Here is a 16,600-nt window from a genome sequence, read left to right on the forward strand (position 1 = left end):
CATTTAGCCTTGAGTTCCGCCTCTTCTTCAACTTTGCAAAGCGATGCGTGTAACTTATCTTCCTGAGATTTCCAGCCACGATTCAGGTATGCTGAGGTCATGTGCAACTTTTATTTTTGATTGCGTCAATTGCGTGAAGAAGCTTATCTCTTTCAATAATAAAGGTTTTCATGTGTTCTGTTTTGATCTGAAAACAATTTCAATTCTGGAAAGAGGGGGAAAAAGGGGTATCCTGGCTGATTGCATTATATCCGGGTTCATGTTAAATCAGGATTCCACTGTACTTTCATACAAATATACTTGTTGGGGGTGAAAAGCACCATAAAATGGAGACCTTGAGCATTGTTGCAAATTCAGAGTGTGACTGTTGGATTGTAAGATGATTGTAAGATGGAGAAAATGAAGAAATACTGGTCAATGCTTGAACATAAGAACAAACCCAAGACTGTTTTATTCTTAACGTGCAAATATATGTTTATTGGTACGAAAAGAAATCCATATTCTGATATTTGCCTGGAAATACTGATGTTGTCTTACACAAACAAATGGCCATCTACTGAGTTGAAATAAAGAATAGTTGTGAAAATCAAGTCAACTTTATAGTTTTTTTGAATAAACATTTTTGTCAATGTTTTAAGCTGATGTAATGTTAACTGAATAATTTCACCAAATAAATAGAATTAGTTAGAACACTTCCCTTTCCAAAATTCAGTCTGCAAAATAATTAAAAGAATTGAAGCGATTTAAATACAACTTTCTTAAATGTTGATTTTTCTCGCTTGATTATAAAAGAATGTAGTTTTTATTTACTGTCAATTTGATTTTTGTATCTTTCCCCTCTGTTCACTTTCAAGAGAGGACCCCAGTCAGGAGTTGGTTTGCAGGTGGCAACAAATTTCTGCAAAAAAAAAGGAAAACGTTTGATGATTTGTGCTTGATACCCCTCAAAGCATCCCAACAAAGTAAAAAAATTGATATCTTTTTATTCCAAATGATTTCTCATGCACTATTCAAGAACAAATATCCATAAATGGAAATTATTTTGGGACTATTTACTCTAAAGCAGAGGAGGATGCTATGTGACCTTGTGGAGACATAAAATCAAGAGGGCCAGAAATAAGGTGGGTGGTCACCATCTTTTCCCCAAAGGAGGGAAATCAGATGTGAGAGGGTTTAAGGTGAGTGAGGAAAGATTAAAAGTGAAACTTTTTTTCATTTGGAGGGTGGTGAATGAGCTACTTGAGCAAGGCGTAGAGGCAAGTACAATTATCATGCTTTGAAGATATTTGGTCAGGTACATGGATAGGAAATGTTTGGGGGTTATGGGTCACATACAGGGAATTGGACAAGCTCAGGGAAGCATCTCGGTTGGCTTGAACGTTGAGCGCAGGGACCATTTCTGTGCTGCATGACCAGATGTTTAATGATCTATAAATACTTTCGAAGGTGATTTAATAAAAACTGTCAAAGGTCTGGGGTTATAAGAGAGAAGCAGGGAGATTGTTTTCATTGGCAGGTGATACTAAGACTAGGGGACATAGCTTCAAGATTCAACTGCTTCTCCAAGAAATGAATAAATCTGTCAAATTCCATCCAGTGAAGCAGTAGAAACTGCCACATTAAATGTATTTAAGACCTATTTTGAATAAAAGGAGAATTAAGGGGTATGGGGAATAGGCGGGTAAGTAGAGCAGGCCATGGTGAAATCAGCCATAAACTAATTGGATGGTGGAGCAGGCTCAATGATCCAGTTGGGCCTACTCATCCTCCTATTTTTTTTAACCTTGTTTATAGTTTTGAAATTGCTGCCGTATTGTGGTGGATCTTGTATTCAATTCTACATTTTCCATGAACGTTGTTTGAAATTCCAAGAAATGAAGACATTTACAAAAATAATACATCTGAGAGTAACTGATTGATGCTTTCAAAAGTATATTCTATTACACGTCATCAAATAAGCTTACTAACAAAGATATCTACTCAATAAGCATAGAAAGAATATTTTAAGCAGACATTAATTTACACAGACGTATGTCCTACCATGTACAGATTGGAACCCTTGGCATGGAAAATTTTCACTGTTGCTATGATAGGAATCCAAATCATAGAAAAGATCATTATTAACCATCCAATTATTATTGACCATGTTGGGAACACCATGTTTCCATGTTGTGGTGGCTGAAATGTTGCCAGAGTCCATAATATGATTGCCTGTTTAAAATAATTTCACATAAATCAGAAGAAAATATAGAATTTTCATAATTTTAATTAAGTAAATGAAACTTACTCTTACCAGTAACATTATAGGAGAAACATAAAACCAACAAAGTCTCCACCATGACCAAAAGAGCCAATTCTTTTTACCAATCATCATTTCAATGTCCTTGATGAATTGGTTCCCCCCTGAGAATAACAAGAAAGCAATAAAAATTACTTTTCATTATTTTTTTTACAGGTGGCTTGCATGCTGTGGATTTTATTATTACCGGGGCTCAGGCCGAGTGGTTCGGGCGAGTAGTCGATGGTGTCGGAGTTCAGGGACGTCAAGTGGAGAAGGGATGAAGAGAGAGTGACGGGGTTAATTGGAGGGGAAGGCAAAGAAACTGCCAGCAAGGAGTGACACAGAGGAGTGGGACTTCGTCTCTGGCTCACGACGCTTCAGCAAGCAGAGGCTTGTTCGCATTAAGGTAAGGCTGGTTAGTTGTTTACTTGTTTCTTTAAGATTATTTTTTCTTTCCACTGCATTTGAGGAAAGGGAGAGAGAAAAAGGATGAGTGTGGGAGCAGTTTGCTGATCTCAGTGTCAGATGTGGGAGGTCCTGGAGTCTTCTAGCCTCCTGGACGTCCATATCTGCACCAGGTGTACTGAGCTATGGCTTTTCAGGGAATGTTTGAGGGAAATGGAACTGCAGCTCGACGACCTCGCTCTGGTCAGGGAAAATGAGGATGTCACAGACAGGAGTTGCAGCCAAGTGGTCACCCCAGGGCCACAGGAGGAGGATAAATGGGTCACAGTTAGGAGAGGGAAGGGGAAGGGGAAGATGCTAGAGAGGACCCCTGTGGCTATAACCCTCAATAATAAGTACTCCTCTTTGAGTGATGTTGGGGGAGGGGGGACAGCCTAGCTGGGGAAGGCAGCAGTGGTTGTGCCTCTGGCACAGGGTTGGCCCCTGTGGCTCAGAAGAATAGGGAAAGGAGGAGGAAGACAGTATTCATAGGGGACTCAATAGTTAGGAGGACAAATAGGGGATTCTATTGATTCAGTAAGGAGAACCAGATGGTGGTTTGCCTCCCTGGTGCCAGGGATGTTGCTGCTTGTGTCCAAGATATCCTAAAGTTGGAGAGGGATGAGCCAGAGGTCGTGGTACATGTCACCTAGAGGTTAATAATTCTTTGCAATTTCCTATTCGAGAGGTTTGAAGAAGCAGTTGCTGAGTTCGTTCATGACAGGAAATGATTTTTTTCTTAGAAATTTTGGAAGGAAACCAGTGAGATTAAAGTGCCATTGAGGTAACCATTCAAGACTATTCAATTAAGGATGTAATGAGCTGTTCCACATTAGCCACATCTTGTATGTATTTTAATAATGAGTAAATTAATACTTGAATTTGCATTTGCTTCTACTTTCTTAGAATAGACCCGATGATGCATGCAAATTAATCTTTTGCATTAAAATATGCTTAAAAAAACCTTGAAACTATTGTATTATTACTTCCCATAGATCCAGATTATACCAACGAGTTCCAGAAATCCAACAAGAAGTATATTCCAACCAGTAGAAAAAGTATCAATTAATTCTATCCAGTAAATTCCAGCCTAAAAAATAGCAAACATGTTTGCAAAATTTTCAGATACAATAATTTATATAATTTAATAATCAATTTTTATTAAAATACAGCTGATCCTTAATGGGCCATGATATGGAATTTGTTCATGTGGGGAGAAATAGAACAGAATTGAAAATTCTCCATGAGGGAATTACACATTATGATTAACATGCCAGTATGATTATTGTAAATTGGACAAACATTTTCTGTCCACCAGCCAGCTGTTACATCAGCCAGCACAAACCACGTTATTTATTGGTTTCGTTTAAATTCAAGGAGGACTGTGTCAACCTATTATTCTGCCTTGTCACATTGACCTGTACATGGATCATAAACCCTTCATAACTCTCCCATTCATGTACTTATCCAAATTTTTCTTAACTCAAAGTCAAGCCCACATTCACCAATTCAGCCCGCTCACCACTCTCTGCATAAAAACTTCCCTTTAATATTCCCCAAAATATTTCACCTTCACACTCAACTCGTCCTCTACTTCGTCTCATCTAACCTCAGTGGAAAAACCTGCTTACATTTACTCTCTCCCTACCTCTCATAATTTTATACATCTCTATCAAAGTTCCCCTCATTCTTCCATGCTCCAACGAGTAAAGTTCTAACCCATTTAACCTTCCTCTGTAACTCGGTTCTTCAAGTTATGGGCCACTATTAACCGTTTCTCTGCATCCTTTCACACTCATCACCAGGCATCCCCAGGGATAGGAGATTCTATCCTCCACTGGTAACTTCTGAGTGATGCATCGAGTGATGGTGGACCTGCCTTAAATCCTGACCAATGTATTATGTTCTTGTATTTAAACAAAATTAATCATGCCTAATTATAACATAATTAAGCTTTATGTTCAGCACAGTATGAGCCCTTCAGCCCCTGTTGTTGAGCCGACCTATTTCAACCATTATAAATTTATAAAAGTCTGTGGGAAAGTATAGCTGCACAATTTATAAACACCATGGGAAAGTTCTAGTGGCAATAGTGCACAAATTATAAAGATCATGGGAAAGAGTGATGATGGACCTACCCTCCTAGAATTCCATCCAGAAGAGAAAGAGCACTCTTGGAGCATTCATGGAGGGGTTTCTCTTCCACATGGAATTCTGGGAGGGCAGATCCACTATCTATCTCTCCCACTGCGACTTTCCCATGGTCCTTTAGACATTTATAAAGGTTTTTCGGTTGGCAAAATTTGTACCTCTTTAATCTTTTGTTTCCTTCACGTTCCTGCACTCGCCCAAAAACATAATCAATGTGTTATTACTTTATCCCAGGATACCCTATGTCCCTTTCACACTGGGCTAATAGGTAGTATTATCCCCAGAGTCTAATGATGCATGGGGGCCAATTAAAGAGCTTTCACACTGGACACTTAGCTGGTAGATTGGCCATCAATTACTGGGACAAGGTGTTAGTATGAACTTGATTTCTTCCACAAAGCTCAAGCTTAATCTAATTTACCATCTCATCTTGAATACTGAGATAGTGAACCTTCCTGACCAATCTCCCATGCGGGACCTTATCAAACCTCTTGATGAAGTGTAAACAACACCCATTGCCTTTTCTTTATCAACTTACCTGAAAACATCCTCTATAAACTCTACAAGATTGGTTTAATGTGATCTACAACACACAAAGTCTAGTTAGTGAAGTATGCTTTTCTCAGATTACCTTCCTGCTTTTATATTTTATATCTTAGCTGAGAGAGGAAAATGTCTTGCATGTATTTTAACCACCTTTATCACCTATCTCCAAACATGTACTCCTTATCCTCCAGCCTACTTAGTGCCCTCTCATTTATGTATTCCATTGATTTATTGCACTTAACCAAATACATTACTTTGTACTTGTATGGATTGTATACAGCCATCTAAAGCTTTCCCTCTCACTGTCAATCACAGTCAATTTTTGTACCATCTACAGACCTATTTATCCTGACTCTTTCATTTTCCAAATGGTTTATATTGAACAAAAAATACAAGCATGAACCCCAATCTTAACAAAACACTGATAACTGTCAACCACTCGTGAAAACATTTTGATTTTCCACTTTTCTTTGGATTCTATTAGCCTCTTTTCTTCCCTTTGACTAACTTGCATTGTTAACTTCTTCAAAAGCATTGGATAAAATCCACATACCGAGCCCTCCATAATGTTTGGGACAAAGATACTTTTTTCCTTTATATGCCACTGTGCTCCACAGTTTTAAATTTGTAATCAAACAATTTACATGTAATTGAAGTGCACATTCCACCGTTTATTCAAAGTTATTTGTATACATTTTGATTTGACTATGTAGAAATCACAGCATTTTGTATAATCCCCTCATTTCATAAAGTTTGAAATATCAATCTTCACAGGTGTTTGTGAGTACTCAAGTATGTTTAATTGCTTCATTGGTGCAGGTATAAGAGAGAATGGCTTGCTTCTAAGCTTTTGATCACCTTTGGAGTCTGTTGTTACCATTTTTCAACAAGAGGACCAGAGTTGTGCCAAAGAAGCCATTATGAGGCTGAAAAACAAGAATAAAACAGCAAGAGACATCACCCAAACCTCAGGGTTACAAAATCAACTGTTTGGATCATCATTAAGAAGAAAAAGCATACTGGTGAGCTCAATAATTGCAAAGGGACTGGTAGGCCAAGGAAGATCTCCACTGTTAATGACAGAAGAAATCCCATCATAACGTACGTCCGATAGATCAGAAACAATCTTCAGGAGGCAGGTGTGGATATGTCAACAGGAGACTTCATGAACAGAAATATAGAGGCTACACAGCAAGATGCAAACCACTAGTTAGCCATAGAAAGGATGGCCATGTTACAGTTGCTGAAAAGTATTTAAAAGAGTCAGAATTCCGGAAAAAGGTCTTGCGGACAGATGAAACTAAGTTGAACCTGTATCAGAGTGATGGCAAGAGCAAGGTGTGGAGGCGTAAAGGAACTGTCCAAGATCCAAAACATCCCATCTTTGTCATGGTTTGTATCTTGCAGTGTAACCTCAGTATTTCTGTTCATGAAGTGTTCTGCGGACAGTAGTCATTGACATATTCACACCCGCCTCTTGAGGAGTGTGTCTGTTCTGTCGGACATACATTTGAGAAATATTTTTCAATATGATGAGAATTTTTCTGTCACAAGCAATGGAGGTCTTCCTTGGAATAACAGCCCCTTTGCAATTACTGAGCTCACTAGCATGTTCTTTCTTCTTAATGATGCTCCAAAGTGTTGATATTTGTTATCCTAAGGTTTGGGGAATGTCTCTTACTGTTTTATTCTTGCTTTCAGCCTCATAATGGCTTCTTTGACTTTCATGGCACAACTCTAGTCCTCATTTTGAAAAATGGCAATTACGGACTCCAAAGGTGATCAAAAGCTTCAAAACAATCCTAGCTCTTTTATACCAGCATCAACAAAGCAATTTAAATATACCTGAGTCCTCACAAACACCTAAGAAGCTCAATGTCCCAAACATTATGGTGCCCTGAAATGTAAGGACTATGTAAAAAAAAAATGCTATAATTTCTACATGGTGAAACCAAAATGTCTACAAATAACCTTGAATAAACTGTGGAGCATGGCAAATTAAGGAAAAAAAAGTGTCTTTGTCCCAAACATTATAGAGGGTACTGTAGATTACTGCAAACACATTGATACTCCTGGTTAATTCCTCAAATTCCAAGTTTGTCAGACCTGACCTTCAACCTAAATTCACATTGATTAATCTGTGCCATTCCAGTAATTTGCCCACCATTGAAGTTAGATTTAATGCCATACATTGAACCAGTTTCTCTCCCTCTTTTTAAGCAGAATACAAAGTTGGTAACAGCCTACCCCACAACCACATGTGGCCATAGAGAAATAGAAAATTATAATTCCTCCTTTGCATCCATAAACAATGTGGAATATCTTGAATTTGAGTTTGCTTCTTATTCACTTGATATGGGCCAAGACCCTTTTCGCTTCCTGTCTTACTGTATTTTTCCTTTTTGTCAAGGGATATTACGAATGCTACCCACATATTCTGCCTCCATACTGAGCTTAACCTTTTGATCCAAAATGGTCTTTTGCTATTTTTTCACTTATTGCCTTGCTCATTGAGAACTTAAAAGACCTTCAGATTTTTATTGTCTTAACCAATATTTTTGCATGCTCACTTTATTTCACAATCATCCATCTATGCACCAGATAGGATTCCAATTTTTTTTTCTACCTACTTTATTTTGACTTTGGTTATATTATAGATTGTAAGATATAGGAATAGAATTAGACTATTCGGTCGATTAAGTCTGCTCTGCCTTTCAACCATGAGCTGATTCATTCTCCACTCAGCCCCACTCCCCGGCCTTCTCCCCATAACCATCGATACTCTGACTACTCCAGATACCTATCGATCTCTCCATTAAATACACCCAACGATATGGCTTCCACAGCTGCCTGTAGTAACAAATTCCAGAAGGTCACCACTCTCTTGCTAAAGAAATTCCTCCACATTTCTGTTATAAATGGTGCCCTCTTGCTCAAGATTCCCCTACCACAGGAAACAACTTTCCCATAACTACTTTATCCAGGTCTTTCAATATTCAAAATACTTCTAGGAGGTTCCTCCCTCACTTTCCAAACTTCAAGGATTACAGTCCAAGAGCCATCAAATGTTCCTCATGTGTTCCTTTAATTCCAGGAATCATTCTTGTGAATCTTCTCTGAAGCCTCTCCAATGTCAGTGCATCCTTTTTTAAATAAGGAGCCCAAAACTGTACCCTATAGTACCAGTAAGGCTTCACCAGTGCCTTATAAAGCATCAACATCACATCCCTGCTCTTATCTCCTACTCCTCAAGATATGAATGCCAACATTGCAATCATCTTCTTCAACACTGACTCAACCTGGAGGTTAACCTTTAGGGTATCCTTCATGAGGACGCCCAAGTCCCTTTGCACCTCAGAATTTTGAATTTCTCCCTTTCCAAATAAGGGTTGACCAAAGTACATGACCATACACTTTCCAAAATTGTAATTCATTTGCCACCTCTTTGCACATTCTCTCTGCAGTCTATTATTTCCTCATCATGACCTGTGCCTCCACCTATCTTTGTATCAGCTGTGAACTAAGCCACAAAGCCAATTGTTCTGCAATCTAAATCATTAATATTCAATGTAAAAAGAAATTGCTCTAACCACACCCCCTGCGTAACGTAACTGGTAGCCAACCAGAGCAGGATCCCATAAAGGAGATTCCCACTCTGTTCTGCTGATCAGCCAATGCTCTACCCATTCTAGTATCTTTCCTGCAATCTTTTTAAGTAGTCTCATGGGCAACACCTTGTCAAAGGCCTTCTGATAATCCAAAACTACAATACTCACTGCATCTCCTTTATCTAGCCTTCTTGTATTTTCCTTCTTGTGTTTTCCTTATCTAGCCTTCTTGTGTTTTCTTTATCTAACCTTCTTGTGTTTTCTTTATCTAGCCTTCCTGAGTTTTCCTTCTTGTGTTTTCTTTATCTAGCCTTCTTGTATTTTCCTTCTTGTGTTTTCCTTATCAAGCCTTCTTGTGTTTTCTTTATCTAACCTTGTGTTTTCTTTATCTAGCCTTCATGTGTTTTCCTTCGTGTGTTTTCTTTATCTAGCCTCCTTGTGTTTTCTTTATCTAGCCTTCTTGTGTTTTCCTTCTTGTATTTTCTTTATCTAGCCTCCTTGTGTTTTCTTTATCTAACCTTCTTGTGTTTTCTTTATCTAGCCTCCTTGTGTTTTCTTTATCTAACCTTCTTGTGTTTTCCTTCTTGTGTTTTCCTTCTTGTGTTTTCTTTATCTAGCCTTCTTGTGTTTTCTTTATCTAGCCTCCTTGTGTTTTCTTTATCTAGCCTTCTTGTTTTTTTTCTTTATCTAGCCTTCTTGTGTTTTCTTTATCTAGCCTTCTTGTGTTTTCTTTATCTAGCTTTCTTGTGTTTTCCTTCTTGTGTTTTCTTTATCTAGCCTCCTTGTGTTTTCTTTATCTAATCTTCTTGTGTTTTCCTTCTTGTGTTTTCTTTATTTAGCTATCTTGAGTTTTCCTTCTTGTGTTTTCTTTATCTAGCCTTCTTGTGTTTTCTTTATCTAGCCTTCTGTTTTTTTTCCTCAAAAAATTGTAGTAGGTTTGTCAAGTAAGATTTTCTTTCAGGGCACCATGCTTACTTTGGCCTATCTTGTCATGCATCTCCCTGTACTCCATAACCTCATCTTTGACAATTGTCTACAATAACTTCCCACTGAATCCCTTCTTTTTTAAATAGCAGAAGGACCTTTGCAATTTCCAGTCCTCTAGAACCATGCCAGAATCTATTGATTCTTGGAAGATCATAACCAATCAAAACACAGAAGGTTTGGAGCATCCATAGGAGGTAAAGATACATTACCAAGGTAAATTTTGGACCTGAGCCTTCCTCCAGGTGTGAGTGAATATAGTTAAGCCTCTGAATTAAAGGCTGGGGAAAGTGAGAAGAATGGGAGTGAAAGGAATACAGACCAACAATAGGTGTAAATTGGATATCATATCTGATCCAATGTCTCCAAAGAATTGATTCCATTTTTAACCAGCAGAACCACCCCATCCCCCTACCTGTTCTTCAGATACACTGTGTATCCATGGATATTTAGTTCTCAGCTCTGGTCTTCTTTCCTCTATCTGCATTCAGTGTGGCAGAGGCAGCAATCCATAGATTACCACCCTTGAGGACCTACTTTTTAGCTTCCTCCCTAACTCCCCATATTTCCTCATCCTTTTTCCTATTTATGCCATTGGTACCAATGTGGACCATGACATATGGCTGCGCACCCTCCTCTCTGAGAATGCTGAGGACTCCATTGGACTAATCTTGACAATGGTACCTGGGAGGTAACATACCATCCGTAAGCCTCTCCTATCTGTTCCCCTATCGAATCCACAATGAATACAGCTCTCCTTCTGACCATTAGAACTCATTATTACCACACTTTGTTAAATGCTGCTTTGATTTAATGGGTATTCACCCTCAATTTATCCATGCAATTGGATTTTTTGGTCTTATTTGGATCAACAATGCAATTCATATTCCAAAAACAAAATTTTCTTAAAATTTTTATCAATATTATTATGAATTAACATCGAGGAAATGTTGATATTGAATGGAGTTTTGTAGCACATGATAGACAATATGTATAAAAATGAATAATTTTCTTACCTTTGTTATAAGTAAAAGACCAAATAAGTAGAGTGAGACACAAATGATGATTAACACATGAAGGAACTTGAATTTCATTTGAGGAAGCTCTTCTTTTATGGTTGCTACAATTGTTTCTGGTGAAAACAAGATATTAAATGACATATACAATTTCTCATTTTTCATTCCAGATATTGTCCAAATCTATTATTTTCTTCAACCAGCAACTAATAAATAGCAAAACTGAAAGGTTGATATAATAGGTAAATGCAGTGAAATAGTTCTACTAAGCTTCAGATTTTGCTTTCTTTATTGATAGACCATCAACTCATCCATATCTTTTTCACCATCACCTTCTCAATTATCCTTGCAGGTTCCACACTGCCTGATTGTTAGTCTGATTCATGCTTTGGCATGATCTATAACCTCGCCTGCTCCAACCATCACTTCACTACTATCTCTTACCAAATCTCTCAAATCTATCTATCCTCAAGGACCTTGCTTCACTCATTATTGGTGTTTCATTGCATAATCCAATAACAAAACTAAGATGAACCTTTGCAAATGCTATACAATTTCAAGGCCACAAACTATAAACTGTGCATGCAGTTAAGGTACAATTTTTTTTTTTTTTTTTTTTCACACCATAAATCACAATAGCCATGATATACACTTTTTCTTTTCCACACATTTACAGTGACTTTTTCTCCCTCCCCCCTCCCTCCTCCCAAGCCACCCCCCCATCCCCCCCCCTCTCATCCATTTTAGTTATACAATCTAGGTTGCATTAATTCAGTTAGACAATGTTGTCATTCAACAAAAATACACCAGAAATTCTACTGAGTCCATTCTTTTCTTTTCTTCTCCTTCCATCAACTTAGGTAATGTTTGTTCCCGGTAGGTTTTCGCTATTGTATTTAATGTAAGGCTCCCATACTTGTTCGAATATTTCAATATTATTTCTTAAACTATATGTTATTTTTTCTAATGGAATACATTTATTCATTTCTATATACCATTGTTGTATTTTCAAATTATCTTCCAATTTCCAGGTTGACATAATACATTTTTTTGCTACGGCTAGGGCTATCTTAACAAATCTTTTTTGTGCATCCTCCAAGTCAATTCCAAATTCTTTATTTTTTATGTTACTTAGGAGAAAGATCTCTGGATTCTTTGGTATATTGTTTTCTGTTATTTTATTTAATATCTGATTGAGATCATCCCAAAATTTTTCTACTCTCTCACATGTCCAGATTGCATGAATTGTTGTTCCCCTTTCTTTTTTACATCGAAAACATCTATCAGATACTGTTGGGTCCCATTTATTTAACTTTTGCGGTGTAATGTATAGTCTGTGTAACCAATTATATTGTATCATACGCAGCCTCGTATTTATTGTATTTCTCATCGTTCCAGAGCATAACTTCTCCCATGTTTCCTTTTTTATCTTTATATTTAAATCTTGTTCCCATTTTTGTTTAGTTTTACCATTTGTTTCCTCATTTTCCTTTTCTTGCAGTTTAATATACATATTTTTTATAAATCTTTTGATTAACATTGTATCTGTAATCACATATTCAAGGTTACTTCCCTCTGGTAAACTCAAGTTGCTTCCTAATTTATCTTTCAAGTAGGATCTCAGTTGGTAATATGCCAGCGCTGTATCTCCCGTTATATTGTACTTATCTCTCATTTGTTCAAAGGATAAGAATCTACCTCCTGAAAAACAATTTTCTATTCTTTTAATCCCTTTTTTTTCCCATTTTCTAAAGGCAAGGTTGTCTATTGTAAAAGGGAGTAGCTTATTTTGCGTCAATATTAGTTTTGGTATTTGGTAATTTATTTTATTTCTTTCTACATGAATCTTCTTCCATATATTGAGGAGATGGTGTAATACTGGAGAAGTTCTATGTTGTACCAATTTTTCGTCCCATTTATATAATATGTGTTCAGGTATCTTTTCCCCTATTTTATCTAATTCTAGTCTCGTCCAGTCTGGTTTTTCCCTTGTTTGATAAAAATCTGATAGGTACCTTAATTGTGCGGCTCTATAATAATTTTTGAAGTTTGGCAATTGTAAGCCTCCTTGTTTATACCATTCTGTTAATTTGTCTAGTGCTATCCTCGGTTTCCCCCCTCTCCATAAAAATCTCCTTATTATTTTCTTTAACTCTTTGAAGAATTTTTCTGTCAGTTGTATTGGCAATGCCTGAAATAAGTATAGTATCCTTGGAAAAATGTTCATTTTAATACAGTTTATCCTTCCTATCAGTGTTAGTGGTAGCTCTTTCCAATGCTCTAAATCGTCCTGTAATTTTTTCATTAGTGGATTGTAATTGAGTTTATATAATTGGCCTAGATTTTTGTTTATTTGCACACCTAGGTATCTTATTGCCTGCGTTTGCCATCTGAATGGGGATTCCTCCTTAAATTTTGAGAAATCCGCGTTATTCATAGGCATTGCTTCACTTTTATTTACGTTTATCTTGTATCCCGACACTTCTCCATATTCCTTCAATTTCTTATATAGTTCTTTTATTAATAGTTCTGGTTCTGTTAAGTACACTATCACATCATCCGCAAACAGACTGATTTTATATTCCCTGTCTTTTATTTTTATTCCTTTTATATTATTATCTCTTCTTATCGATTCTGCTAGTGGTTCTATAGCTAGCGCAAACAATAATGGTGATAGTGGGCATCCCTGCCGCGTTGACCTGCTTAAGTTAAATTGCTTTGATACATGTCCATTTACTGTCACTTTCGCTAACGGTCCCTTATATAATGCTTTAATCCAATTAATATACTTCTCCGGTAAACTGAATTTTTGCAATACTTTGAACAAGTAATTCCATTCTACTCTGTCGAAGGCCTTCTCTGCGTCTAAAGCAACTGCTACTGCCGGTGCTTTATTTCCTTCTACTGCATGAATTAAGTTAATAAATTTACAAATATTGTCTGTTGTGCGTCTTTTTTTGATAAATCCAGTTTGGTCTAAATTTACCATTTTCGGTACCTGTTCTGCTAATCTGTTCGCTAATAGTTTAGCTATTATCTTATAATCTGTGTTTAGCAGAGATATTGGTCTATATGACGCTGGTGAGAGTGGATCTTTCCCTTGTTTTAGTATCACTGTAATTATTGCTGTTTTACATGAATCTGGTAAGTTTTGTGTCTCATCAATCTGGTTGATTACGTCCAGGAGGGGCGGTATTATTAGGTCTTTAAATGTTTTGTAGAATTCTATTGGGAGTCCATCCTCTCCTGGTGTCTTATTATTTGGTAAATTTTTTATTATCTCTTGTATTTCTACTGTTCCAAATGGTTCTGTTAATTTATTTTGTTCCTCTATTTGTAGTTTTGGTAGTTCAATTTTAGTCAAAAATTCATCTATTTTCCCTTCTTTCCCTTCGTTTTCGGTTCGGTATAATTGTTCATAGAATTCTCTGAAGTTTTCCTTAATTTCTTTTGGATTATATGTAATTTGTTTGTCTTTTTTCCTTGTTGCCAATACCATTTTCTTAGTTTGCTCTGTCTTAAGCTGCCATGCTAGGATTTTGTGTGTTTTTTCCCCTAGTTCATAATATTTCTGTTTTGTCTTCATTATATTCTTCTCCACCTTATATGTTTGTAATGTTTCATATTTTATTTTTTTATCCGCCAATTCTCTTCTTTTGGTTGTATCTTCCTTTATTGCTAATTTTTTTTCTATGTTTATTATTTCCCTTTCCAACTGCTCTGTTTCCTGATTATAGTAGTTAAGGTACAATTCTTGAGAGATAGATAACAACTGAAGAAAGTTACATGCCAAAATTGGAAGAACTTGTTTGTAACTCTAACTTGTTGATGGCAAAGCACGAGGCCCCTTCCTTGAATCACTTGCATCAAATTATGAGCTACTTAACAATAAATTATCTGCAATTTTCATATGCCTATTGACCTTTACAAGAAGCGGGTATTCTTCCAGAAACTCAAAGAAGAATTGCTCTTCACTAATCGCACAATTAATTATCCTACATTTTAGGCTTAGCTTAGTTCAGGCTTTCTGTATGTGCCTAATGGAAGACAAGGAAGGTAAAGGTATACAGACAAAGTTCAAAGTAAACAGGGCTTCCTGATGATCAGCAAAGTGAAACTGTTATGGATGGGATGGGCCATTTAGTCAAAACCATACTGCATCTCTTTAAAGGAAGGAATGCTGAGGCACCAAGATGTAGCAAAAATCCACATGAGGGTAACTGAGACGTTCCAAAAGTCAACATGGGAAGACTGTAGATGCCACCATTTTATAATAGTGCAATGACTTTCTTGTTAGTGGAGGTGGAGAGATAGGAAGCTAGAATATCTGAATTCCTTCAAGAAAACGTGCGGCTATTCATTGAGTGAACCCTGTATGACCATGAAGCTTGCTTGTCTTTCCCAAGAGTAAATTCCACACACCATACAAATCACATTTAATATGCACAGAAAGCCATGTTATTAGGTCTTCCATGGAGTGTTAAAGGCATATTCTCTAAAACAATTTATTAAACTTTACAGACAAAGGTTGACACCTAAAATCTCTATTATGAATTACTGGAATAAAAGTATACAAATAATATGCAAGACCAAAAATTATTTTAATTGATTGGAGTCTTGGAAATTTAAGACTGAAAAACATGAAACATAAAAAACTGTTATACGTTTTACATTCCCAATTCACTATTAACTCTATACAATTTATGTTTGAAATAAACATGCCTTTAGAATTGGATTATTTCTTTGTTTCTTTAAATTTTTTTTGGGTAGATCTAATTATTAGGCCAGTTTATGCTTGGTCTGATCTGCCACCCAAGCCAGCTCCACATCTGTACTGATCTTTGGTGGGGATGCAGTCCCTAAAAATCTCCAGACCCAAGTCCAAAAGCCTTATTAGTCTTAACCTGGCCTGAAGATGTACTTTTTTTCTAGTCCAACACCAAAATAATTTTTAGTTCCATTTTTATTATTTGCTATTGAAACTCAGTGTTTGGGTACTTCTGAATTCAGTTTCAATAATTGTAGAGGGTTATGGGAATGAAGTGGGGAAGGATTAATGTGGAGTGTTTACATGGGTCAGTATAACATTGTAGGCTAATTTTTCAGTGTCATCAGGGAAGGGGCAAGGTGAGAAAAGGCTCAAAATTTACAGTAGGGTGGAATATTTTGATATGCTCAATGATGGTGGAAATTAAACTAAAAGGTTCAGAGCTTTTTCACTGCCACCAATATTTTATTGTATCAAATTAATGGCTCAAGCTTCAACTTTATGATTATTTTTCTCCCAGATTTCCTAGTGCAACCCCCAAGATAACAATTCAATGAAAACATTCATGTCCACATAGAAATGAGTAATCTCAATAATTACCGGTAATCCTCTCCAAGAAATTTGACTGCATAATTACTACTTTCAAATTCCACAGCATGTTGCTGCACAGCATATGTCAGGCCTTCAAAAGATTAGTTCAGCTGCAGGGCTGGCAGAGGTGAGGAGAGTGGGGAGTGAGCCAGACCAAGTACAATCTGACCCAAGAATTTTTACAATATTTTAATCTTGCCCATGCCCTCTA

General features: G+C 36.8%; 2 protein-coding genes and 1 long non-coding RNA gene across 3 annotated transcripts in view; 1 reads left to right on the forward strand and 2 right to left on the reverse strand.

Annotated features, from left to right (window-relative positions):
- The window catches only part of LOC138735615 (cadherin-like protein 26), a 94,174-nt gene that overhangs the window by 61,886 nt on the left and 15,688 nt on the right, over positions 1-16,600 (forward strand). Inside the window, exon 15 of the transcript XR_011339822.1 lies at positions 2,456-2,687. The gene's annotated coding sequence lies outside the window, so the exon portion shown is untranslated. The remainder of the gene's footprint in view (positions 1-2,455; positions 2,688-16,600) is intronic.
- Positions 811-2,353, reverse strand: LOC138735616 (uncharacterized). Its single transcript, XR_011339823.1, has 3 exons — positions 2,294-2,353; positions 2,041-2,211; positions 811-898 (listed from the first exon to the last, which is right to left on the reverse strand). It is a non-coding gene; the product is annotated as an uncharacterized lncRNA (long non-coding RNA).
- LOC138737175 (sodium- and chloride-dependent neutral and basic amino acid transporter B(0+)-like) overlaps positions 3,708-16,600 on the reverse strand; it is a 41,968-nt gene continuing 29,075 nt past the window's right edge. Inside the window, exons 10-11 of the mRNA XM_069887784.1 lie at positions 11,031-11,146; positions 3,708-3,815 (exon numbers count right to left, since the gene is read on the reverse strand). Coding sequence (XP_069743885.1) covers positions 3,708-3,815; positions 11,031-11,146 — 224 coding nt within the window. The remainder of the gene's footprint in view (positions 3,816-11,030; positions 11,147-16,600) is intronic.

The sequence above is a fragment of the Narcine bancroftii genome, chromosome 6, assembly GCF_036971445.1.
Source record: "Narcine bancroftii isolate sNarBan1 chromosome 6, sNarBan1.hap1, whole genome shotgun sequence".
NCBI lineage: Eukaryota > Metazoa > Chordata > Chondrichthyes > Torpediniformes > Narcinidae > Narcine > Narcine bancroftii.